Source organism: Mytilus galloprovincialis, chromosome 12, assembly GCF_965363235.1.
Source record: "Mytilus galloprovincialis chromosome 12, xbMytGall1.hap1.1, whole genome shotgun sequence".
Classification (NCBI taxonomy): Eukaryota; Metazoa; Mollusca; class Bivalvia; order Mytilida; family Mytilidae; genus Mytilus; species Mytilus galloprovincialis.
In genome coordinates, this window is record NC_134849.1 from 37852370 (window position 1) to 37880290 (window position 27921).

Here is a 27921-nt window from a genome sequence, read left to right on the forward strand (position 1 = left end):
CGAATTGTTGTCGCTTCGACACATTCCCCATTTCCTTTCTCAATTTTATGTGCATATTGTGGACATGTTTGTGTAACGTTTTAAATTGTTAATGTCTGGTCAATGTTAGTTTATAACAGTGTTTGATACATTTTATTTGTCCAGCTATAAATACATTTGACAGCGCTTATCGCTCCTGAACTGAATTACCAAGCATGACTATGACTGATAAAATTGTGTATTCTAGCTATACATAGATATAGCGGTAAAAAAGTTTATATTGTGTAGTTACATATTTACGAAGAATTGAAATGGACAGACGACACACGATTATGCCCTCAAAATGAGCAAACATATCTGCGTATTGCAAGCTGTAAAAATCTCCAAAATGTCAAAATGAGAAAAATAGTACACTAGTAATGCATTATCTATTTTAAATGTTCGTTCAACTGTCATACAGGTAACCGTGACTTGTTTATTAGTTACACCTTTTTCCTTCCTGGTTACACTATCTGAACAAATAACGTCCATTTTGTTATAATAACTACTTGCAATTCAGGAAAATATCAGGTATTTATATTTATTTTTATCAATCTGACATGTAAACATGTGCTTTTAAAATGTATTTACCATGTTGGGATGGTAATATATCCGTGATTTAAGAGACGATCTTAAGAATAATGAAATAACAGGTTTTATAACAAACTGACACAAAAAATATGAAACAATTTTATCGAGGAAACTAATAACTTAGTTCATAACAGAGCAATTTACAAACAACAATAATAACAGAACTTTTTAAATGACAATAACTGAATTATCAAAGGTGTGAACATTTCAAAGAGCAGTCATAATGAATAAACACGTATCGGTAAGCCGATATATGAAGATCAACTTCTTTCTACCTTATTCGTTTAAACCTATTGTTCATGTTTGACTATAAGTCTGTTAAATTGCGGTTGGAACCATAGTTATGCGTCTGAATAAGGAAGGTAAGCTATACTACTTCAAAATTAAACAAAAAATGAATGGCAATGGAGAATGTGTCAAAGAGACAAAAACCCGACCAAAGAAATATACATATATATCTTCGATACTATGATTTCAGTAAATTAGTTTTTATTTAAAATGGAAAAAGTGCAAAATAAATTTAGGGGAATCTATCCCATACTTTTTCCACTAAACAAGAAAGCAAATCAATAATAAATACGCTTTGTTTTTATTATTACAAACGTCTATTACATTCAGCTGTCCGCGCACTTTTCTGTTTTGTTTTATATTCTGTTATCTTCGAGATTGATGACGGCTTTTGATATAACATATATACAAGGAAAACACATAACATGCGTCTTAAAAAGGAAGATAAGCTTAACTTCTTTAATAAAAAGTGTGAAAACAAGTTAGGGGAATTTATCCCATACTTTTTCCGCAAAAAAGGAAACAAATCAATAAGAAATGTGTTTTTTCTTTACTATTAGAAACGTCTCTTAAGGAAACTCGCTTGTCTAGTTTTGGAATTTTGGTCAGATTTTCAGAATCCTCTGGTTTTTTTCATTTTAATGCCGTAACAAATTTTGCCAGGAGACCCCTAATTTTCTTTGTAGAATTCTTTTACAAGTGTAATGATAAATTTTAGTTATTTTGAGGACTTAAACATGTCAACGAGCACGGTTACCTATATATTTGTTTTTGCTCTTTTGATTTCTTTATTCATCCCCTATCAATAATGCTAGTACTTTGAAAAACTAATTATTTTGAAACCGAGAAGATACTCCCTTAAATTCTACACTCTGCGCACGTTTCTGTTTCGTTTAATATTCTTATATCTTCGGCTTTTACCATAACATATATACAAAGAAACATTAGACATTAATTCAAAATGTAGAAAAGCGTAATGGTGTTTTAAACACGATAATTAGTATCTTAAAATGACACCAGAATGTGATCATTTTAAGAAAACATCATATACCCTACTGTTAAAAAGTTAAAACTCGTGATGACAACCGACAAACGAACTCGTACTAAATGTTTTTCTATGTCGCACTTACATATTGTATTTCAATGTAAATTATTTGCATATTCATAATATACCAAAATCTCCAATGAATCATATTTTTTTATTTATAACATTGTAGTAATGATAATAAAGTAAAAGTCAAATCAAGTTTAGCTCAGTTAGAATCTTCACAAAGCAATTAACCACGAATACGAGAAACCTCATGAAAATCAGAGTATGTTCATGTTATGCTTAATTTTAAAGTAACTTCATATGAATATTACAATCTGTTTTAGTTATGATATGTTTGATATGTATCTATCTTTACTTATAGAAATGAATATTTGTTTTCCTCAATCAAATTCAAAAATACAATTATTTGTATTTTATTTAAATTGTATTAGTTGCTTTCTTATTAGAATTACGTGTAAGAAACAGCTGAACTGTTCTCTTGATTCTACATCATCATTACAAATCATTAGAAATTTTCCGTTTCACTTTGTCTTTTTGTTTTGGCTTTTTAATGCGAATTGCTACGTTGATTTTTCGACACTTCCAATATTTGAGCTTTCATTAGGAAGGATTAAGAAACTATTTAAGAAACTTGTATACTTTGGAAGAATGTAGCGTAACATTGATATGAGCAAGAAATAGATTTGAGAAAAACGAGAAAAACTGTCACTGCTACCAAATCAACATCAAATTTGGACAATACGGACCTTTGATGAAGATAATAATGAAACTAAATGACGAATCTCGCGATCGGACGTCCTGTCCCGTAGTTAGATATGTTATCTCTTTGTATCTTACGAATGCAAAAAGTATAATTACTTTCTTCCATATTGTTAACATGGAACTCATTGTCTATTACAGATGGTTGAAGTAAGCAAATTGAACAAACAACTTAACAAGAAATGTGGAAGTTTCATCGTATCTGTGCTGAAAACATTTCCCTGGAAAACAATTGTACCACTGCAAAGCGATTAAATCCAACCGAAACATTTGCTGATGGTATTGTTTTACAAACACACCATTAGTGAATGACAAAGTTTATGAAATACAAGTAGACGAGCTAGTTACCAATTGGAGTGCATCACTTGGCTTAGGTACTTTTTGTTATCATACTTTACAAACTAATAATAATGTTATTGAAATGACTGAACCAAACACTACTATCAAGTAAGAGGTTGATAGAATCGCTATTAAAAAAAATCAGAGCTTTTGTCTCAGAAAACCATGTATCAGTTTTAATAGAAAATAGTTTTACCTTTTACAGTTTCAAATATTATGTGTTAGTGTAAGACCATCAAAAATTGGCAGCTGTAATAGTTGTAAGTTAAGACTGTGACAATGTTGAGTGGTACATTTCTGGCACTTTCCATCTCTTGTTCATCTTATCTTTAACAAGGTATATTTTCAAAACAGCAGAAAATGACTTAACATTTTTAATATAAAGTGTATGAGATTTTACTGCATTGACCGCTGATATGTTGTCATAAACCGATATATTATAAGAAATATCAGCTTTTTTCAACATGTAAACAAGGATTTTCAATTTGTAAATATTTACGTCTCGGAGATTCACTAAAAGTAGAAACTTTTTAAAGCTTGTATTTAAGACAGAAAACACGAAAAAAAGTTTCAGAAAAAGAAAATGCTCAAATACAGTTATGTGTTTTGCATGCCAAAGATACTACATGGGCTACTTTTTTAACCTTACTTTATCAATGCAACCCTCCCATCATTACGATGATTATCATCCGATTGTTAACTCAGAGTAGAAAGTTGAAAAACATGGTTTAAGGGCATACGATACAGTTTTGTACATGTATTTACAAGATGATGAAAGTTGGCATATAGGCTATTTTTTGCCTGATTAAATCAAATATGTAATAAAAAATATACCTTCATGTGCTACTTTTTGAGTAAAAAGAGGTAAAAATTTGGTATATTTGCTCAAAATTCAGATTTGTGTCCGTATTTTCTTTTTCGAAAGAAAGACACAACTTTTTGTTTTAAAAGATAAACACAAATGGTTTTTTGTTAAATAATCGGTAATTTCTGTATTTTATAAGTATCATTAAAAATTATGCATTTTTTATTCCGAAATAACTCTATATTTATCAAATGTTCATGAATAAAGGAAAAAACGTCATTTTTTGCTGCATGTTTGTTAAAATAAAAAAATGGCGCTATTTACAGTTTTATAAAATTTGGGTCACATAATCTCCTTGCAAAACGAAACAAATTGCTGTTTTAAAAAATAGGGGTCCATGCACTAGTTTTCAAATTAAATCAGTTTGAATGATAACAATCAGACGAAAAATGCATCTTTTCTCGATATGTCATAGTTTGACGTCGCGAAAATAACATTTTATGTTAGCAACGTCATTACCTTCCCTGTAACTGTATCGTATGCCCTTAAAAATCCCATATGTGGTAGTATTTCTGCTATGTTTTTTGTACAGTTGACTTTAAAATCGTGTGTAAAATGGATCAATTACGTAGATTTGACTAATATTTAAAAAGACCGATTAGACACATTAACATTTTTTCACATTATGACAAGACGCTTTATCAAATTTTGACTGTAATACAGTCGAAATGTTGTTATTTTACACAAGAAGAGATTTCGGTAAGAATATACAAAAATGGCATAAGAAAAATAAAAAAAATAAGAAAAAAATATACAAAATTATATGAATCGAAAAACACAAACTCCACCGAAAAACAAAGATAAACCAACATGCTGTAAGGGTATGCAGTTTCTAGTATAAGTATCATTAGTCTGCATGCTTATGTCAAGTACAACACACATGTACATGTACACATCAGTTACACTATGTTACCGTCATACTAGTTATCTGTTATACGATACCTGTATTACATGATAATCAATCAATGATGTTTACGTTCGTAAAACTACTGTAACATAACTGTTTCCAATGTTTGCTACAACTGGTGTCATACAGTTTGTATTTGAAAAGCAAGTTGTTGGTTTGATAACACTGAATTTTTGATAAATTGTTTTATAATTAAAATAATGAACTATGTCATCAGCAATGCCCATTTGAAGAGTAGCTTTAGTTTGGGAAATTTGTTGCATCTCGCTAAAGTTCGGTATAAATATTGATCATGAAAACATTCAAATTTTATCAACGTTATAATTATATTTATTATACCTAACATTTATTACAAACAATCATTTTTGGTAAAACGAAATCACGTGACATTGAATTATCCGGTTAATTTTCATTCAATTGCTTGGAAGGAAGATTAACCCTTAAAATTAACACTAGCGGATAAGCTTTTTAGTTTTTGATTTTTAAACGAATTTTTAAGTGTTTTTCAATATTTGATAATAGCCTGGCGCTGTTAGTTTGGTATAATAAAACAAATGTGGCCATACAGAAGCAATGAATATCCAAAATTGTCTACCCTTAAAAGTTGAGTCCTCATTGAAATAACCTTCTCGTGTTGATCATTTTGGATATTCACCTTTTCTACAGGCCATAATTGAATAATACTATAACTCGTGATATGAGCTGATTGTTCTGAAATTTTTAATAAGTGTTTATATAATCTACACCACGTCATCATATCTTCGTTGTGGTAGCTATTATCATTGAACAAAGTATAAGTCATTTTAAATCGAACGTTATGGTCAACTTTGTACTTATAAAAATAAATCCTTGCATTATTAAAAGAAGGTTGTTGCAGAAACATTTATTGAAACTTCAACCTCCATGTAATGTAGTCTCTCTGTCTAATATTATTATTTTTAATAACACACTCAGATTTATTTCACAAAACATGTTTTTTTTTTAATTTCGGAGGGGGTAACACGTTGACCTATAAGGTGTCTCATTCCCAGGAAATACTAACCATATCGTTTGACAAATCAAGGAAGAGCTACATAGATGGGAAAATGAAACAATTAACAGCAACCATCGTAAACAATACTTAGCGTACATTAATTAATTAAGATTTGAATTTGAGTTTCTATTCACGCTCTCAAGGTAACACAATTCCAATAGAAGTATTTTGATAATTTGAAGGTATTCACAATAATAGGACATTTCACATGTAGTATAAGTTGGTTAATACTGCCAGTGTTTCTACTGTATCATACAGTTACACCAATATTCTTTTATCGATAGTGTTTAACTATAATCAAGCATTGTTGGCTTGGATTTAGAAGAATACTTAACAAAAACCTCTGATATGTGCATTTTTATCATACTGTACGTAGATTCGTTATAAATTGTTGGATACCATTTTTCGTGGATTTCTTTGGTACAGGTCAACCACGAAATTAAATGTTCATTGAGTGACATATTTTCTACAGGCGTGTATGCAAACTTAGGCAAAACCACGAAATCCAACATTCACAAACATGTTAGTTTTCCATAATCCAAGAAAACCAGCACACACAAAAATAACCGAATCCACAGTAGTTGACATTAGCAGTCCATACCTCATATTTGACGTAATCGTTTATATCAATACCGGAATATGACAAGCAAGACGATTTTAATTTCAAATTATTACTTCCCCACAACTTAGTGGCATTATACACGATGCACTTGCATATGGGTTATACATTTTAAAGCTTATTCGGTATTCGAGCGTTAACAGCTACTATTCATACTTTATAAAACATCACCGGTGTCTGAGAATAATGAGTGTGAATCAGGGTTATGTCAAGGAACGTCTCCTCCTTTAAAAAAAAAAACATTTATCGGAAGATACCACTATCTTGATGATAAATATTGACAACTGATACATGATGGTTTTCAAGAATAGAGTCTTGGTATGGACTTTTCATCTTAATAAAGTGTTACAGTAGTTCAGTATGTGTCTTTTGTAAATGGTAAATTGATAACCCTTACGTTTAAGACAAGTTTTTATTTACATCCAACTAGCATGGTTCGGTACTTATACTTTGTCGTTGCATTATTGTGTTATTGTCATTTGTGTATTCTTGTGTTATTGTCATTTGTGAATTCTTGTGTTATGGTCATTTGTGTTTTCTTGTGTTCTGGTCATTTGTGTATTCCTGTGTTATTGTCATTTGTGTATTCTTGTGTTATTGTCATTTGTGTATTCTAGTGTTCTGGTCATTTGTGTATTCTTGTCTTCTGGTCATTTGTGTATCTTTGTGTTATTGTCATTTGTGTATTCTTGTGTTATTGTCATTTGTGTTGTTGTCATTTGTGTATTCTTGTGTTATTGTCATTTGTGTTGTTGTCATTTGTGTATTCTTGTGTCATTGTCATTTGTGTATTCTTGTGTTATGGTCATTTGTGTATTCTTGTGTTCTGGTCATTTGTGTATTTTTGTGTTATTGTCATTTGTGTACTCTTGTGTTATTGTCATTTGTGTATTCTTGTGTTCTGGTCATTTGTGTATTCTTGTGTTATTGTCATTTCTGTATTCTTGTGTTGTTGTCATTTGTGTTGTTGTCATTTGTGTATTTTTGTGTTCTGGTCATTTGTGTATTCTTGTGTTATTGTCATTTGTGTATTCTTGTGTTATTGTCATTTGTGTATTTTTGTGTTATTGTCATTTATGTATTCTTGTGTTCTGGTCATTTGTGTATTCTTGTGTTATTGTCATTTGTGTATTCTTGTGTTATTGTCATTTGTGTTGTTGTCATTTGTGTATTTTTGTGTTATTGTCATTTGTGTATTCTTGTGTTATTGTCATTTATGTTGTTGTCATGTGTGTATTTTTATGTTCTGGTCATTTGTGTATTCTTGTGTCATGGTCATTTTTGTATTCTTGTGTAATGGTCATTTGTGTATTCTTGTGTTATTGTCATTTGTGTATTCTTGTGTTATTGTCATTTGTGTTATTGTCATTTGTGTATTCTTGTGTTATGGTCATTTGTGTGGTCGTGTCTTTCCTTTTTGTATATTTGTTTGTGTTAGGGGGGTAAGGATTAAAACACAGTGGTTACGGCTGTATCCCTCTTTTAAATTTTGTACCTTTTATGTCTGTTTATAATGTTCACACATTATTGACATTGTAATGGAAATAAATGAACTCATCATAAATACCAGGACTAACATTTTACACTGACGCCAGACGCACGTCTCGTCTACAATGGACTCATCAGTGACCCTCGAGTCAAACAATGTTTAAAAAAGGGCAAATAAAGAACGGAGTTTACTATAATTCCTAAAAGTTTTGCCAAATACCGCTAACATAATCTTTTCCTGAGGTAGAAAAACCTGAGTTTTTCAAAAATTCAAAGTTTTGTTAACAGTTCATTTATTATTATGAACATATTAATTATAATAAAATATATCTCCATCAGTAGTGGCATCGACCCAGTGGTTGTAAATAAACTCATCATAGATAACAGGACTTACATTTTGACACTTACGCAAAACACGCGTTTCGTCTACAATAGAGTCATCAGTGACGCTCGAATCAAAAATTGTTAAAAAGGCACAAATAAAGTAAGAATCTAATACATCTGTCATACAAGTGAGAGTGGTTTAGCTAGCAATCAATCATATTTTCAATTTATATGATGAAATAAATCTATCAAATCAGGAATATAACAGTTGGTTTCCATTCGTCTGATGTGTTTTATTTTTTTAGTTTGCCAATTGATAAGGGACTGATTTTTCCTTTGAATTCCGTACTTTTGTATTTTACTTTTAAACATTGCAAAGGGCTACTGGTCTACACAAGTTTTTACATTATCCAAGATAATAGGTGTACTCTTGTGTTGTTTTGACTGATGAAGTGTTGCAAAGGCTTTCATGCATAACCTGATAACTTATTCTATAATTAAATAGACAGATTGACTCAATACTAAAATCACTCATGAATCTTTTGTAGACGAAACGCGCGTCTGGCGTATGTACAAAATTAAGTCCTGGTATCTATTATGTATTTATTTACAACCACTGGGTCGATGCCACTGATGGTGAGGATTAATTTCCCCGAGGGTATCACTAGCTCAGTAGTCAGCACTTTTTGTGCTGACATGAATTATCATTGGTTATATTTATAAATTAACTGTTTACAAAATTTAGAATTTTTGAAAGACTAAGGCTTTTCTACCTCAGGCATAGAATACCTTAGCTGGATTTGGCAAACTTTTTAGGAATTTTGGTCCTCAATGTTCTTCAACTTCGAACTTCATTTGGCTTTTTTAACTTTTTTGGATTCGAGCGTCACTGATTAGTCTTTTGTAGTCGAAACGCGCGTCTGGCGTATGTACAAAATTAAGTCCTGGTATCTATGATGTATTTATTTACAACCACTGGGTCGATGCCACTGATGGTGAGGATTAATTTCCCCGAGGGTATCACTAGCTCAGTAGTCAGCACTTTTTGTGCTGACATGAATTATCACTGGTTATATTTATAAATTAACTGTTTACAAAATTTAGAATTTTTGAAAGACTAAGGCTTTTCTACCTCAGGCATAGAATACCTTAGCTGGATTTGGCAAACTTTTTAGGAATTTTGGTCCTCAATGTTCTTCAACTTCGAACTTCATTTGGCTTTTTTAACTTTTTTGGATTCGAGCGTCACTGATTAGTCTTTTGTAGTCGAAACGCGCGTCTGGCGTATGTACAAAACTTAGTCCTGGTATCTATAATGAGTTTATTTACAACCATTGGGTCGATGCCACTGCTGGTGGAGATTTTTTTCGCCAGGGTATCACCAGCCCAGTAGTCATCACTATTGTGCTGACATGAATTATCATTGAAATCAGATATGGTTATATTTATAAATTAACTGTTTACAAAATTTAGAATTTTTGAAATACTAAGGCTTTTCTACTACAGGCATAGAATACCTTAGCTGGATTTGGAAACACTTTTAGGAATTTTGGTCATCAATGCTCTTCAACTTCGTACTTTATTTGGCCTTTTTTACTTTTTTGGATTCGAGCGTCACTGATGAGTCTTTTGTAGACGAAACGTGCGTCTCGCATATGTACAAAATGTAGTCCTGTTATCTATGATGAGTTTATTTATGATAAAAGGAGTGATTTTTCTTTTCCTATCGATTATTTAAGAAATAATGTATGGGGGCTTCAATATATCGTGATTTAACAAAGGGTTAGCCCTTTATGACAAATATTTTACCCTGAGCGATAGATAAGAAAATTGAAATACAATATATAAATCACTTTAAATTAAAATCAAAGTCTCTCAAAACAAAAGAATTCACAGTTCTTTCACAGTTGAACATAAAACAAATTCGCATTACAGTCCATATTGATCGCGTAACACATTTTTAAATAAATCTGCTTGATCACTTTATTTCAAAAGTCCATAAAACAAGTTTAATGTTCTCTTTAATCGTTGTCGTGTTTCCATGGTAAATTTGCATAATCTTTTGAAGTTCTTATATAGTTCTCTTTTTGGTCGTGTACTTGTTGAAATTCTACTTCTCGAGCTTCAATCTTCTTAAACGCTTTTAAGTTGTGTTTCTCTGTTTGATGTGAAATAAGTACATTGGAAATACTTGACACTGTTGATAGCTGTGACTTTCTAAATTTAACGGTCCAGAAAGTAAGTACCCTAGTTTCGATTTGACTGCGGTGGGTCCGTTTCCGCGTAAAACTTTATCTTCAACTATTTCCAAATAAAAATCGGCTCCAATTAATAACGAAATTTCAAGGGTATCCTGTTGCGTAACTGGATGTGCGAGCTTAAGATCTTGTAAATAGGTACTGTTCCTGTCAATGAAACGAATGTGGTTCTATAACGGCGTAGCTATCATTGGAACGATTAATGCATATATTGGGATTGTATGTCCAATTTCAATTTCAACATTAACTGTGGCTTTATCGAGTCGCCTAGCCTTAATGTTGGTTTCTCAAAATGCTGAGAGTTGAATCTTTTCGGATCTTTTTTTCTGCATGTTTAATTCTCGAGCAAGACTCTCCGTTACAAAAGACCTTTGAGCGCCTTCATCAAGCAAAATATTTTTATCTGTGCAATGATGACCTGAGCAATCAGGGGCCACGGCAGTTTCAACGATACATTTGAGTTAAATTTTGCTGACGAGTGTAATATTGTTGAGTCTTCTGGTATCTCAGTATCCTTCACAAGATTAACTGCAGTCGGTGAAGATGTTGTTCTTTCATTCGTACAACTGTGATTAGAATCATTCGTGTCAGTGAAACGATTTTCACTTCTCTGGTCGGGGTTTTCGGTGTGTTCAACTTTTTACATAAGCTAGTGAGGTGTCGTTTACCACAGTTACGACATGAGCTTTTCGATTTGAATTCTTTAATGTGATATGTACCGAGGCAGTTGGAGCAAACATTGTTACGTTTAACAATAGCGATGCGTTCATCTAAATCGCGTCCTTTCTGCAGTTGGCAGCCGAATGAATATCTTTGCAGAAAATGCACGGCTTTCCTGTTAAATGCTGATTAACATTTCTAGTACTTGCGTTGTGTTTTCGTTGTGAGTTAGCACCGGCGAAAAGGGTAGAATACGAAATATCACTTTCTGTCTGTGTAACTTGTCCGGCTTCAATGATTTGTATCTTTTTATGTATACTTCTTCGAAGATATCGTAATAACCAATGTGTCGTACCATGCTCCCGCGCGATATGCTTTCTGATTTCTCCAGGCAGTTTGTTGATTATAGTCTGGACTAATAAAATACCGTAAGAGTCCTGTGCCTTTCCAAGCGATTCAAGTCCCCTAACCAAACTTTCCATTTTGTCGTAAAATATTCTCAGGGTTATGAGGTCATTCCAGGGTGGTTTAATATCAAGCAGTGCTTGTAGGTGTGCTTGTGTTATTTTATGAGTCTGTCCAAATCTCTCTATCAGAACATTTACGACTTCGGCATAGCTAGCGTTCGTTAAAGAAAATCCGGCAATTGTCTGATCGGCTTCTTCTAATTGGGCCTTCAAATAATTAAACTTTTGAACATCTGTCAATGTTGGGTTGTAATGAACTGCTGATTCGTAAGAATCCCAAAAGCTTGGCCATTCTAATATATTGCCATTAAATGTAGGTAAAGTTAATTTTGGCAAACGGTCATTGCAAGATAAAGCGGACGGGACAGCATAGCTTGAAGTAGGAATTGATGTGGCAATTTGACTCGTCTCTGTTAAAGTTCGAGAGGCATCATTTGAGTGTGGCAATGACGGGGCGGCATAACTTGTCTGTACAATTTCGGATGAACTAGTAGGGATGAACGGTATACTGTCTACATTTAAAACTTGATAAGACGAATGTGATGTTTGATTTGAAATAGGTTGTGATGTTTGATCTATGAATATTTAAAAATGTCTCAGTTTAGTAAAAAAATTGTAGTATACTCATCTGTGTCTACGATTTCCGTCTCTATATCCTCTGTTTCCGATGCGTTCTCAATTTATTCATTCAGTGTGTCGAGTAACTTCTTCTTCCGTTGTAGATTTTCGTATGTGGCTAACAGCTCCTCTCTGCCGAATTCAGAACTTTCTTTTGCGTAGGCAAGTTTTCGTAAAAGTCGATTGCCCGTTCTTCTTAATTTAAGCTTTGGTAGTTCCATTTGTCACGGCAACATAAATGTGGGGACAATATCTTATAATATAACTCTGATAAAATATACAACAGCTTTGTAGTTTGACGTTTACTAGTTACTAAGAAAAATATAAGGAGACGTCGCCGTGTGACGTCGACTTAGATAAAATGTGACCTCCGATACGTTGCCGGTCCGCGGTCTTCTCGACAATACCAACCCTCAACGGAAGGTATTGTACTTCCTATTTATATGAGGAAGACATGATATTTCAATCAGTTTAATTGAGGTTTGGAGCTGGTCAGTAATTGCGAAGAGTCCATTATTAATCAATGTATCATTGTCATTTTGTTGAGTTTGTTTTTTTATCTATTTTGACATCGGACTCGAACTTCTTTTGAACTGACTGTTACTGTGCGTATTATTGTGTGTTTGTTTTTTCTACATTGGTTTAATGTATGGAAGGAGGGTTGAGATATCAAAAAACATGTCTAACCCGTCGCATTTCCTACGTCAGGAGCCTCTGGCCTTTGTTAGTTTTGTATGCTTTTTATCGTAGTTTCTTGTGTATATTTCAGAGTTGAGTATGATGCTTAGTTTGTTGCTTTTTATGATGTGTTTAACCTTAATCAACTGATTTTTATAGTTATTTCTTATGTTGTGCTGTTTCACCCCTGTTCCGAATACCGCTTAAATTTTTAACCCTGTCACACACTGTATGTATGTGCATCTCCCAAGTCAGGAGCCTTAACGTCAGTGGTTCTCGTGTGTTTTTTGGTTACATATTTGTTTTCGTTCATTTTTTCTACATATATTAAGTCGTTAGTTTTCTCGTTTGAATTGTGTTACATTGTAATTTTGAGGTCTCTTATAGCTGACTATGTGGTATGGGCCTTGCTTATTTTTGAATGCCTTACGTTGACATATAGTTGTCTATTTCTGTGTTTTTTGGAGAGTTATCTCAATGGCAATCAAACCAAATCTGCTTTTAATATTGTATATAGTGCTGGTTTTTTTAGTTAGTGTGTCTTCATTTTGCCACGACATAGTCAGTATTAGACTTATTAGTACGGCAGCTTTGTGAAAAATTGTGCACATCCTGCTACAAGCATAAAATTTGGGAAAGACCTTCCTCAACTATTATAATTTTATTTCTGATAGGGAGGCATTTGAAAAATATGTCTCACTTCCGGTAAAATCCAAATGGCGGATATCATACTTAAATCAGCCCAATATCAGAGGCTAGTGTGTTAAAGGGTGTTTTCATCATGCTGCTATAATAATATTTGGTATAAACCTTTGTTATGTACTACTTTTGGATATATTTTATAGATTAGGTGTCTTTCAAAACCCTACTTTTGGTAAAATCCAACACGGCGGACATTATACTAAAATAAGCTTAATTTTTAGGGAGGATGATTGAAATGTGTTTTAACGTATTGCTACTAACATTAAATTGTGCAGGAAACTTTTTTTATGCTACTCAGGGATACAATGTATACGACGTATGTCTTAAAAACACTTTCTTCCAGTAATATTCAAAATGGCGGACATAGATATATACTTTTTTTTATTTTGATATTCAACTTCTTTTCAAAATGTGAAGACAGTTTTTTTTTTGTGGTGGTCATAACATTTTTGACTTTAAGTTATCCTCTGAAACCACTAATCATATTCTATAGTTGATATTTTAGTACAAAGTTAACACTTCCGTTAAAAAACAAATATGTCGTAAATTTTAAAGATGAGCCCTTAGTCCATATCTTCGATGTAGAGTTTTGGATAGATTGATAAAAATAGAGTAAAATCACTTAAATACTAAGACATCTTTAAAATTACTGATATTGCCGCAGAAACATGTTTATTCACAATCGAAGAGCTGATTTTCCTCATTTACACAGACCGTGGTATTGTTTCTGACATCAATAATGTACAACCTCCTGATAATGTGACAAGGCCTCACAAACAGTTGTATTAAAGGGTTTCAATGGATCATATTTTTCCATTCGCTATTCATAAGAGTCTGGAGTAGTAATCATAGGAAACGATTTGAAGCTTGTTACTCATCCACACCTGACATTGTATATTACACGTTTTACATGCTGAAAAAACTAGACCGAGTCGTTCCAATAGCTCATAAGCGACTGTGCTAGTTAGCAGAGGAAAACAAATCCAAGCTTGTTACTCATCCACACCCGCCATGGTATATTGCATGCTGACAAACACTAGACCAAGTCGTTCGAAAAGCATCAATAAGTCTTTCCTCTTCCAAAAACATGTTGTCTTGCTTCGTAAACCCCATCTGATCAGTTTGTTTGATCTTACTACAAAACCATGTATCGTTTTATCAATGACATTATCAAATCAATATTTTGTGATGTTGGCTGATCAATCATCATTCTAAATCATAAAGTTACATCTTTAAACGCCATTCATGTCAACAACGAAGTTACCTTTCAAGAAAACATGCATTCGAAAGGTTACAGATAGATATATATCAAAAGCTTTTCCTACTTCCAAATGCAAGCCAAAGTTCGTCTGCCCATATGTCACGAAGTAACGAGACAGGAATGACAGCAACATCAGTATCGACTGTTCGAGTCATTACTCAGGTAACACTGTGTATCACTGCATCGGACACATGTAACTTTTTATAATTCTAGTATAAGCGTCTTCATGTTAACCATGGGGCTAAACTTGAAACACCATCATGCATTTGTTGCTACAACTACCTTTTCCTCAAAATCTATTGAGCAAGCTCCTGTGAATGAAAACTAAGTAGTTCTTTCTTAATTTCGTTATTTCGTTCTAAATTAAAAACTACCGGTATTGTGTATTTACGCATATGAGACTACATCCACTGTTGTTACAGTTTTAAGGTGCTTCATAACGAGTATGCTGATAGGGTATAATGTCCTTACCTTAAAAAAAAGGTGAAACTGTTCCAAGAGTGGATTAAGGCTTGGGTGCATATGGTAGTTGTAGCAACAGATGTTCAGGATATTCTATCTTAACCACCACTTTATATATTTCAAGTTAAGCACCAAGTTCACAGTAAGAAGCAGACAGTAGAATTATAGTGCATGTATCTGATGCAGTGAAACACGAACGTAAACGAGTCATGATTCGAACAGTCATTACTGATGATGCTTTCATTACTGTTCCGCTATTCTGTGACATAGGGGAAGTCGAATTATAGATTGTGTTTAGGAGGGGGAAAAGCTTTGGATAAATATCTATCAATGACCTTTCAAATGCACTGGAGATGTGTGATCACACACACACATATTGTGATCCATGTATTTACCGATTGTGATACAGTTCTCTGTTTGGTTAAAAATGAGGAAAAAAAGACTGCTTGGGAGACATTGATGGCATATGAAGATGTGACTTTAACATAAAGAATGGTAATTGATCTGCCTAAATTACCACTGTACATGATATTTTTTTTTCAAATGTCTCATCATCTAAAATGAAAGACTAATAGTTGAGGAAAGTCTATGTCAAAGTTCATGCTTGTAGCAGGATGTGCACAATTCGTCTGATATATGCCTGTAGCCGCCGGACTGTATAAACTGTATTATTCCGTTGGTTTTCATTTAAGTAGTCTACTTTTACTTTCCTAATCACATTACAGCTCGTTAAGCAGTACCATGAAATACATTGATGATGAGTTTATAGATTCTTTACTATCATTTGATAGAACAGTTTTAGTTAAAATAACAAGTGAATTAAATAAACGATATAACAAACAACTGACATCATGTGATGTCAAGAACCTTTATCATGTAAACTGAAAAACAGTTTGTGTAATACAACGTCACAGATTCGTAGCAATTGTTGAAACTATATAACGTTTTTAAAAAAATTTCAATAAAACACCTATAGCACCAAAACAAACGCAATTTTAAGATAAGATAATTAAATTAATTTTCTAATGAATTTTCATGGGTATCATTAATTCAAAACATATCAGTCCATATACCTTAGCAATCTGTTAATCTTATAGTAATCTACAAATGCAAACCGTATTGAATATTACAAATCTCAGATCAGTTTTATGATCTATTGGCAGGTGTGACGACAAATATACCATCTGATCTAACGGGAATTTCCTGGGGAAGACAGTTCAAAGAAAGCTGGATATTACAGTAAGTTCATGTTTTAAGGAAGGAATGAGACTTTTCTACACGTTTCTCTGATTTCAAATTACTGTTACCACTCTTGCCGATGAATAGTCTGTTGATACAAAACATGTAGATATGTTTCAATCACCTTTTTGTTTTAAAAACTTACCGCTTGGAACAACACCTGAAATATATAAAAGTCAAGGCAAAACACAACCATACTTCTAAGTAAATATTCACCAGATTTCATAGACTTCATGAAATGATACTCGATGTGATGACAGCGTTCCAATGTGTATGTGGTGCATCAATATAAGGTAATATTAAGTGAAGCGAGGAAAACTAAAATCAAGTTATCAAATTACCGTTAACTAGATCTATAAAATCAAACTAAATATGAAACACCTTTTATAGAAATATTAGTTATCGCCAGTGCAAAACGTTGTTGATGAAGGTAAAGTTAAGTTGCTTTTAAATTTTCATAATTTGGGTTTTCAAAAAAGTTCAAACGTTCGCTACAGTTGGAATATTAAAGTAACATCGAATGTAGACATTTGAATATGAATGAAATAATTGATGATTTTGAAATTTAAAGCAACTGATTGTCAGCCTTTTGTTTGTATTTGACAAAGTTGAAACAAATCAGGTTTTTAACCATTTGTTTATATCTTATATGAAGTTGTGTTCTCTTTGACAAACATTTAGATAACAACTTGTCTCGGTAAAGCTTCAATGTTAAAAGTAAATAAACCAACATACAAAGCTTAAACGACAATTTAAAACTGAAAGTCCTTGAGCAAAAGACAAAATCAAAGTTCAAATATCAAATAAATGAAAAACACTTGTTATAAGCCGTACTTGGCACAGGCGACAAGATGCGCATTTCGACAATACATATCTCTTCAGTGATGCCCGTGGCAAAAATATTTAAAATCCAAAGCTTATATAAAAGATGAAGAGCTATAATCCAAAAGGTCCAAAAAGTATAGCCAAAATTGTGAAAGGAATAAGAGCTTTGCATGAGGGAGATACATTCCTTAATTTATAATAATTTATAATATTTTTCTGCACATTATGTTTTTTAAAAGCATAACACATGTCTAACATCTACTAACTCACAACCTTTATACTGTTATAGTTTTTAAATGCTGTGTGAGGGTTCTGTTTTCTATTTTACAAAAATGACATTTACTATTATTGGATTTGACTATTCTAAACAGTTTTTACACCAAGAAGATAATCTTATAAGTTTCCAACTAATTTGATTTGCTTTCTTAGAGGATATGTATCTATCTTTCTCCATATCTTTTTGCGAGGTAGTTCCGATTTTTACTGTATATTCGTTTTTATTGAACCTATATCTTGTTGATACGATTATTGGATAATTTTCAAATATAGGTAGTATAGGATAAACTAATTTATTTTGGGCCGTCAATTTCTAGAGTACTTTTAAAGTAATAACCATTTTTTGTCGTTCCGGATGCAGGTTGACGTTTTTTATTTCAATATTTCAATCTTGTCAATTCTGAAATCCAGTTTGTTTTATCTTCAATGATATTGTTTATAAAGTGGCTTTTTTTCTTATGTTTTTGTTTTACATCCCAAAAAGTTTAATTGCATTCATTTTACTTTTCCGAAATAAGTGAAGAAAATAAGAATTCTGTTGTATTGAATTTTATATTTTCGAATAATTGTTGGTTAAGGATATCGTTTCTATTTATTAGACTTTATCAAAAAGACGAAACGTGCATCTGGCGTAATAAGTCTGGTACCTTTTGTAACCATATTGCACGTTTTAATTGAATCAAGCTACAATTTTGGGAAATTTTCTATTTGTCATCATCGGAAACCAATACTTTTTTCTAAAAAAATATCACATACTATTTGATATCAAGTCTATTTAACCACCATTCGGCTATTATGTTGCAGATATCTGTTTATGATCCTAAAAACTTTGTCTTACTTTTGATCTGTTTAGATTTAGAGTTGATGTTTATCAGACTCGACCCTTCCTTTACCGACCCGCATCAGTTGATCCTTTTAATTAAAATATTTTTTTCTCTCCCTACACATTTTTACATGATGTTGTTTATTTCTTTCATATCTTTCAGGTATTCCTCGCATTTAGATTCCAATTTTTACCGTCGATACAATCAATGATTTTGATATTAAGACTCAGCCCTTGAATGTAATATCACGAGATTTCAAACCTCACAACACGCATTAATGTTCCTTATTTTTCTGACTATATAGCTCATATATTAACAATGTATCCATGCTTGACTCCCAATGCAATAATTGGGTTATTTTACTACATTTTGTTGTTAAATTTTGGTGTTTGATTTCTTCAACGACCAAAAACATGTACACAAAGTTAACACTTTTCACATAACCAAGACCAACTTATAGATACATTTCAATTTGTAATAACAATATTTCTTGTACTAATCGAAACAATATACGTGTTTATGGGTTGCCTTGATATTATTTTATACTTTGCAAGTATTTCATTTCTTAGCTCCAGTAGCATATTTATATCATTCAAAAAACTGAGAATGTCATACAATTGCAAGCTAATGCTTTTGAGTATTGCAGTAATAGAGTATTACACAACACCGTACTGACTATATGTGACATACTTGCAGCTTTCCATTAAGCACTAACAATGAAGAAAGAAAACAAAAACTTATAAGTTAGTAAAGTTTCTTAATGAGACAATACTTGCCTTTGAAAGAGAAATAATATTTAAGGACCTTGCTTATATTAAGTAGCACATCAATTCATTAATCACAGATACATGTAAATGTCGAATAATAAAATAATGAAATCATTATTTGGAAAACGTCCAACAACGCCATTTTTCGAGATAGAGATTATTTTGTGTCACCCAATCTAAGCTACATTGATAATTCCAAAGATTACATGTCTTAACTTACTTTAAGTAAGGATTGCCCTAAGGACGTTACCGGGTAAGACACTATAAATAAAAAGATACCTTCATTGTTTACACTTTATCTTTCAGTTTTAATGATTTATACAAAAATGGAAAGGTGATTGGTACATATTCCTTAAATACAAATAAAGTACAAGTTGGTGATAAAATTGGTATAATGAAAGCGTCAGACAGTACCCTACACTTGTACTTGAATGGTATCGACCATGGTAAAGCTTTTTCTAATTTACCTGAAGGTAAGACCACTAATTGAATGGATACAAATGCTACTATACTTTATTGGAGTTATTGATTGTTTTTTTACGAATCAAAATGTGATAATGTTTGTTGTAAAATTGATAGTGTAGTATCTATATATATTAACATGTTTTATTTGAGGACTCTTACTTAGTCATTATTTTATGTTATAGAAATACTTTTTAAAATGTTTCTATAACTAATTCATCTTTTTACGGTTTTAACAATCGTTAAGTAAATACCATGAAATGAGTTTTCATATTAGACCATGTACTTTTCATATTGTACTATTCGTGCAAACGTCATAGTTTTATGAACATGATGAAGTAGAAGTAGCGAAACGCGAGTCAAGATTACATCAAATCCAAATATATGGTCAAAACCTCGAAAAAAATATCGCTGATATATACATGATATAGCCGATAAATGGTTTAAGCTATACTTTGCACAAAACAGCTCATAATGAAGCAATTTGTCTTCTGATTCCTATTCTAAATATTACAAATCACAGGATAAAGACAAAACAAGCATTATTTTCGACCATATGATGGACGTTGTTTGAACAAAATAGTGTATCAGATTAGAATGAATCAATCTGAGTGACAAAATGTAACACAAATGCTTATACATATATGCATGGTTATACATATTTGTATATAAACTACGTTTTGTTATAATCCATTAAAGTAAAAATAAAATTCTGTTTAAGCTCCTCTTTACCAACAGACAAGTAACATGTTCTCATCAGTTCGTATTACATCGTATTTCGTTTGTCAATTGACAGTTTATTTTACCACTATCGTATTTGTGCTATATTGATTCAAAAATGTGTCCTACCATCCACCTTGGTAATTTACGTAGCTTCACAAAAATAATATAAAGTACAGATAATATGCAGGAATGGTCTAAATTAAATAACTTTATGAGAACCGTTATCTTACATTTGTTAAGGCACAATCTAACAACAACTTTAATGAAAAACCGTATCGGGCAACTGCTTTTATGATCTTTTTCTTGATTTTCTTTGCAATAATTTGAAAGATATATCATATTCTTAAAAGCAAACACCCATAACTTTTATTTAACTTATCATGGCGAATTATCTAGCAGCAATAATCCATAAGCATATTAAGTAATAATTGTTTCCAATTTGTTTTTTTTCGCTTATTATTAGCACACTATAGATAAGGGAAACTTCCAAGGGTGAACATCATTAGAATTACACTATCTTTATGCACATACAAATAGTATAAGAGAAAATAAGTCACGGAAATGAAGTTGTCAATCTTCTTAGACAGTAATTGACAATTTTATCATATTCGTGCTGTTGGCCAAGCAAAAATAGCCTTATTTGATGTACAGTAGTTGTCGTTTGTTTATGTAATTTATACGTTTTTTCTCGTTTCTTGTTGTTTTATATAGATTGGACAATTGGATTTCACGTTTGAATGGTTTTACACTTGTAATTTTGGGTCCCTTTATAGCTTGTTGTTCGGTGTGAGCCAAGGCTCTGTGTTGAACTATGACCTATAATGTTTTACTTTTATAAATTGTTATTTGGATGGAGAGTTGTCTCGTTGGCACTCATTCCACATCTTCCCATATCTTTTAAAATATAGAACATAGACAGAAATCGTGGAAAAAAAAAACTAGAAAAGAATCGAAATCGGCGAAAATTTCTGTCAAAACTGGGTCAATAGTCCGACTAACATATTTTTGTACTTTTTTTCGTGGTGTGCCATTATTTTGTCAGCAAATGCTGAATATTAACATTGACAAACATAGCCGTTAACGACTCCATACTCTAAATGTGGTTTTTCCAAGTCAGCAGTATGCGTTTTAGTTTTTTGTTGTTGACTTTTGCGGTATTCGTTTTTAATCTGTTGTTTAATAATTAATTATGATGTTGAACGTTCGCTGATCTATTGAATTATTTCTAATTTTGCTTCGACGGTGTTTAGCTTACTTTCTGAAAAGCATTATGCTTGTTGTGTTTCTTATTCTGATTCAGAAACGTCATTAATCTTTGTTAGTTGCCTTGCTTTTCCCCCCAGTTTTATTCCAGATGATCTCGTTTACTGATGCAGTATCGATCTGTGTTGATTAAAATACAGCCATTTGTCGACATTTATGTGTTGTTATTGTCATTGAGTTTAAAAAGAACAGATGTAATATGATCGCCAATGGCCAAACGGTTCACTAAACTTCAAATGATCTGGTTGCAGCAACGATTTGGAACCTTGCGACCTTAAAAAATGAAAAAAAAACACTTTACTTTTCAGTTGTTTATGGTGTCGTTGACCTTGAAGGAGATTGTTACCAAGTTTCTATCATTAACCAAGGTAAGCTATGCATACATTTCTTACAAATATTTATCAAAAATTAACAAATAGATATGTCTATCGAACTCAGATTGACTGACATGAGAAACTAACGATAGTTTAACAATAAATAATTCAAATAAATATAATAGCACCAATACTGCCCTCATTGAAATCGCCAGTCATGTCTCTTGAATAGCATTGCATCACACTTCAGTCAAAATTTATAGAATTGCGTGTGATCGTTTGCATTCACTTAGACTTATTAAATAAGACTGTCACAAGATTTAACAATGTTTACCCGGAAGTAATTATCTTACCTTGATGCAAATGTGTTAATGAAAAAAAAAAACCATTTAGAATTAGCATTATAAAAGCCCTTAATAAATTGCTCAGTTCTATCGCTGAACTTAATCTAACATGTTGACCGTAGAACAGATTATTGTAGTTAAAACTCTAACAATCATTCCGGTCATCTTTACTTGTTGCTTTGCTTTATTTGTTTGGTCGGGTTTGGCCTGTATACAAGAACTGATCACATGAGTTCTCGTTGTTCTATTGCTTTTATCATCCTTTTTTTTATCTCATGGTTCTCCAGATTATGATTTATAATTCGATTGCATTCTTAAAAGTTGAGCAGCATACACCACAAATCATGCAAACGGCGATACACGCATGAAACTTCGTATGAACATGCCTTGCGCTAAATTAATATCATATTAAAAGGATAGCCACGAAAATAATCTATCCTGTCATGGTTGCCATCTTTGATTCTAAAAATGACATCTTCACAAGTAAAAAACATCAACTATATGTTTCTTTTGCATGCGTTTTTTTTTTTTTTAAATTTAATTCAAATTGTTATAAGAGACAGTGAATGAGGGTTTATTTGTTTTATTGCATTACTAAAACATCACTTCAAGTAAAATCTTGGTCGATAACTCACTTCCGCTTTTAAAAAATATCTTACATTTGATTCATCCTTCCACACACCAATGTTTAAATCGTAGAATGTAGATGAATATTAAATTCAATCGTTGTTTTTAGGTTGATCTTTGGACCATATTTATAATGAATTCTCAATCTTAAGTCTTTACTTGGCATCCGTCCGGAACCATTGCTTGGCATCAGTCAATTGTGAGATTGCTTGACTTTGTCGAATGACATAACTTAATAAAACAGAAAAATTGTTCAACAAAATAAGATGTTCAAATAGGCAAACACGACAAAAATGTCCTCACAAACTATTTTTAAACATTTTTTTTGCAAATTTCTGTTATCTTTTACAAAAATCTTCTCTGAAACTATAGAGACAAATTTAACTAAACTTGGCCACACTTATTATAAAGGTTTATGGATAAAAGCAATTGTCAGATGATTCCGCCTACCAACCATTATGACTGAAAGGAACGTTTATGTTCAGAAAAACTTATATCTACCAATTGTCCATATATGTAAGACAAATTCTTTTACTCTGATTTAGAGTAATTTCTCGCAATTTTATTGGCTTATATTTTCATAATAAAGTTCAGTACAATTGTTTTATAACGTCAATCGGAATAATCTCCCTTATGTATTTCGTCAATTGGAATAATCTCCCTTATGCCATTGACCTAATAAAACAATATCAAAATTAAGTGTCTTTATAGTCCGAATATTTATAATTTTTCACAGTATTTGATTAAGTATCTAAAATATATATGTTTGATATTGACCTAATATTGACTTTGAATATCCTAGTATGTAGTATTACAAAATTAGGATAAATTCGTTAAACAGGTTTCAATTGTCCTAATACAATATGAATCGTGTTGACCCTAGGAATTCTCCTATTAGGACAATTACACACTGTGTGTAACTGTAAATCACAAAAAAATATCAGTAAGGCAAGATCTATTAATAAGTTAAAGAAACTAAACAGACAAAAAGATCAGTAATATAAGTTCAACAAAATAGAGATGTATATCTTGAAGTCTGTTCTCGTCTTCAATGTTGGAGAGTGTGCTTGATAACAGACTAAGTTATAGGACACCGGCTCTTTTAAGCCTCTAGCTTTGTTAAATAACTGAGTCTCTGAGACTTTTCTAAATTGTTTTCGTTAGAATATATTGATAAGTGACCATATTTGTTGGTAATCAAACACATCAAATATATTTCACCGACTTGCAATACTGCGATCATGAAGTCTAATATGCGAATTGTTGTGTTTAAATGCACTGATTAAGCTTCATCATGCACAACACAAATAATATTAATGAATGTGAAAACCGTTTTTGATATTATGAGGCACACAATTCTCAATTGTACTTCCTAAAAAAAAACTCACTTTTCCATTACGTACATACGAAAATATGTGCATATTCAGCTATTAATAGAGTTCTCTTGAATTTTGTCAAATAACAAAGGAGGATGTATTTACACTCTCTGCTTAGTCTGTAATCCAATGACATGAACTATTTATTTATAAGTACTTGTGTTATGCATGTCTGCTTGACATAAATGTCAGGGGTTGTTACTTAACTAACATTACAAAACTTGAAGATCTTTTCTTCGTGTATGGAAATATCTTCATTTTAAGAAAGCAATTCCTTTAAAAAATAGTATCGTATTGTTTTGAAAATAAGCGAAAAAAATTAGCAGCTAATGAACAAAAAATGAAAAGTAGCAATCACTTGTCACATTTAAGCTACATTTAACGAACAAATAAGAAAATTCTAAATTATGGTCGTACTTAGTTCAATCTCCTATTTCCTGAATTTATATTATTAACAATATACATCCACCTCTAACCCGATACATAAACTGTTAAATGGAATGCTACAGAAATTTCGTTAACGTTCATCTGTATGACCTAACTGTTATATATTGGCTTCAGATTGTAACTCGAAGAAGGGAAACACAGAAAATAGAGGTAGATATAATGTATTGTTTACTTTTGTCAACATCTCGTTTTGATGTGTAGGTAATTGTTCCAATCAGCAAATGGATACATTGATAAATGTTTATTGTAATCGCTACACCTTATTGTTCTATTCCTAGTGATACCATCGTATATTATATTAAACGTTGTTTTCAACAGAACTCTTATAAACATTGATAGCTTATTTCATCCAAACAGTTAATTAAAAACAACAATACGGTGCATGAAGAAATTGTAATACAAAGCAATAGCGTTAAAATATTTTTTGAAGAAAATGTATTTGTCTGCTTTTGCATTTTTGAATGTCTTTAAACACAATGTTGTTCAATACATTCAGTTTCTATGTGTGTGCAAACTTTACATTATTTGTGCCTATACCAAGTCAGGAATATGACAGTTGTTATTCATTCGTTTAATGCGTTTGAAGTTTTGATTTTTTCCATTTCATTAGGTGCTTTCCGTTTTGATATTTCCGTGGAGTTCAGTATTTTTTGGAATTTAACTTTTCCTGTCATTTAAAATAAAAATGCGTGATACTTTTACCATTTTTTCGTAGTATGCCCATAACAATAATCAACATACTTACTAATGCCCATAACAATAGACAACATACTAACTAATGCCCATAACAATAGTCAACATACCCAATAATATCTATAATAAAAGTCAATGTATCAAATAACTGACACAAGCAGATGTACAAAAAACCTACATTAACATTTTGCAACATTTAAATGTATCTTTTTTTAACAGCCGTCACATGTAAATACTTGGTGAATACACATATCAATTAACAAGCAGTCTTTGTATAACACAAGTGAATAAATACATTATTTACAGCCAATGTCACAATTTGAAATACCTTTTTATCATCAGAATTTGCTACAGGAGCTGGAGCTGGAGCTGGAGCACAAGTGGCTATCAAAAAGGCGCATAGTATCAGCGGGAGACCAGCAGATTGGAATGTATGTATAATTATTAAGCATTTTTTCTAAAATCCTCGCACGTATATAATTATATTTAATTTGGAACATATCCAACGATGAATGTCTTTTAAAACGTTCGTGAATCAAATGAATAGTTCAAAATACGAGTAACATCAAATTGTATACATGAGGTGTCGGGTTTGATAAATATGTTAACGGTGAATGTATTGATTGAAAATCGAGTTAGTATTTAATTTGCGATTTTTAATAAAAAAAAAAACAACCCAAAACATATCAAAATGTCTTACAATTTTAACGCATGCATATTTAATTTTAACATATTTACCAATAATAATGTTTTTTTTTTAATCTTAATTTTAGACTTTAATGAGTAATATATTCACTGGTCGAAATGGTGAGTGTCCCATACCAGCAGCAAGGGCGGCTTTAAATTAACATCTCTGTCAAACAACTAAAATCTAAATTAAATCGAACGCTATCTACTACCAAGGTGCAATCAGCATGCCAATACATCTTTCCTTGTTAAGGGATGATTTGATGGAGTTTGCGATACATAAATAAAACGATCTGCAATGTTTAGAGAATATAATTCTGTGAGGACAACATTTCGATAAAAAAAGTAGGTTTTCATCTAAGATATTTCTTGCAATTACCCACAGTGCTTTGACGTATATGTTTTTTTAGTGTGAGCACTTAGAAAGATTTCGTTTCTGCTGTTAACATGGTTAAGCCTTGCAATTAAAAGTCTATAAATAGTTTGTAGGTACATGAATGAGGGTTTGATTACAAAGGATGTACATATGTGTCCGCCCTGAGATTTAAATAATCAAGCAATTTGTACATACACGTATATTATTCTGTTGCTATAAATCTAAACAGTCTGAAAATGTTGATACATATCAACAAATCAGAATAGAAAGTGTGCATAAATGTCGCACTTATATTCTTTACACATGCTAGATACATGGTTTGTATCAACAAGTAACTATATTGTGAAACATTAACCTATGTTGTGAAATTAATTAAGCATTTTATATATGTTGTTTCTCTCCAGGTGCAAAAAGTTTGTGAGTTCATAGAGTCAATACCTAACTGTGCGCCGTATGTTGAGAAATTCAGATCAGAACAAGTCAATGGGGCTGCCTTATTAGCACTCGACAAAAAGGATCTAAAAGAATTTTTAGAGATGCCTTTAGGATTAGCCGTCAACGTTTGTTTGCATTTGAAGAAGTATGAAGAAAAAAATAAATGAGACACATTTACGCATTCTATATTTGTACATACGAATCTTGTAGATTTGTATCATAGTTTATCGTGGTTAAAAACAAACAGACTGTGTGTTTCATTCGTTTTGTATTTGACCTTTAATATGAACAGAGGTTGGAATCATCAAATAAAAGAATACAAATTCATGTCTAAAATAGATGATTTTATTATATATTCATACATGATGTTTAACTTCCAATACATATACTTTCTTATGTTCACTGCACTCTTTTAAAATAGTGGAATTCACAGGGAAAAGTAAGATTATTTTCAAAATAGCAACCACTCAATTCAGTAGAACCGTTTATAATGTCTCGTTGTAGCGTGATTGCCTAAATTGCAGAATTCCTGGGTTTGAACCTTGAAATCGTAAAACTAACTACTTTCAAATTAGTATTCTTCATTTAACATCTTGTGTCTAGGTAGGCAAAATGTCTTTCTGAGAAAGGTAACTTAGTAGAATACATTTAGCACGTTGAAAGGTAGTTCATGTTTTTTTTTCAGTACAAAGCAAGGTTAATATCGTAACGCAATTACTTTACACATTGTTGACCTTTATTTTGTGTGATCACCATGCAATACCATCTAATTAACTGGTGGAAGCAGTCTACATAATTAAGATGGTCTATTGAGCAAACAACGGAAAAGGAGTGATTTTAATAGTTCGTTCCCGT

At 31.9% G+C, this 27921-nt stretch overlaps 1 protein-coding gene and 2 long non-coding RNA genes across 5 annotated transcripts in view; all 3 read left to right on the forward strand.

The window, feature by feature from the left end:
* LOC143053462 (polyhomeotic-like protein 1) overlaps positions 1–27402 on the forward strand; it is a 181488-nt gene extending 154086 nt beyond the window's left edge. Inside the window, exons 3-5 of one of the 3 annotated variants that reach the window (XM_076226262.1) lie at positions 24990–25025; positions 25911–25999; positions 27036–27402. In XM_076226262.1, coding sequence (XP_076082377.1) covers positions 24990–25025; positions 25911–25999; positions 27036–27233 — 323 coding nt within the window. In that variant the 3' untranslated portion in view covers positions 27234–27402. The remainder of the gene's footprint in view (positions 1–24989; positions 25026–25910; positions 26000–27035) is intronic. The other 2 variants (XM_076226263.1, XM_076226265.1) reach the window with 2 other exon arrangements.
* LOC143053467 (uncharacterized) lies at positions 448–2970 on the forward strand. The gene is made up of 2 exons (XR_012971361.1): positions 448–549; positions 2849–2970. It is a non-coding gene; the product is annotated as an uncharacterized LOC143053467 (long non-coding RNA).
* On the forward strand, positions 16550–22136 carry LOC143053465 (uncharacterized). The gene is made up of 3 exons (XR_012971359.1): positions 16550–16627; positions 19626–19792; positions 22076–22136. It is a non-coding gene; the product is annotated as an uncharacterized LOC143053465 (long non-coding RNA).
* Positions 27403–27921: the final 519 nt, after the last annotated feature.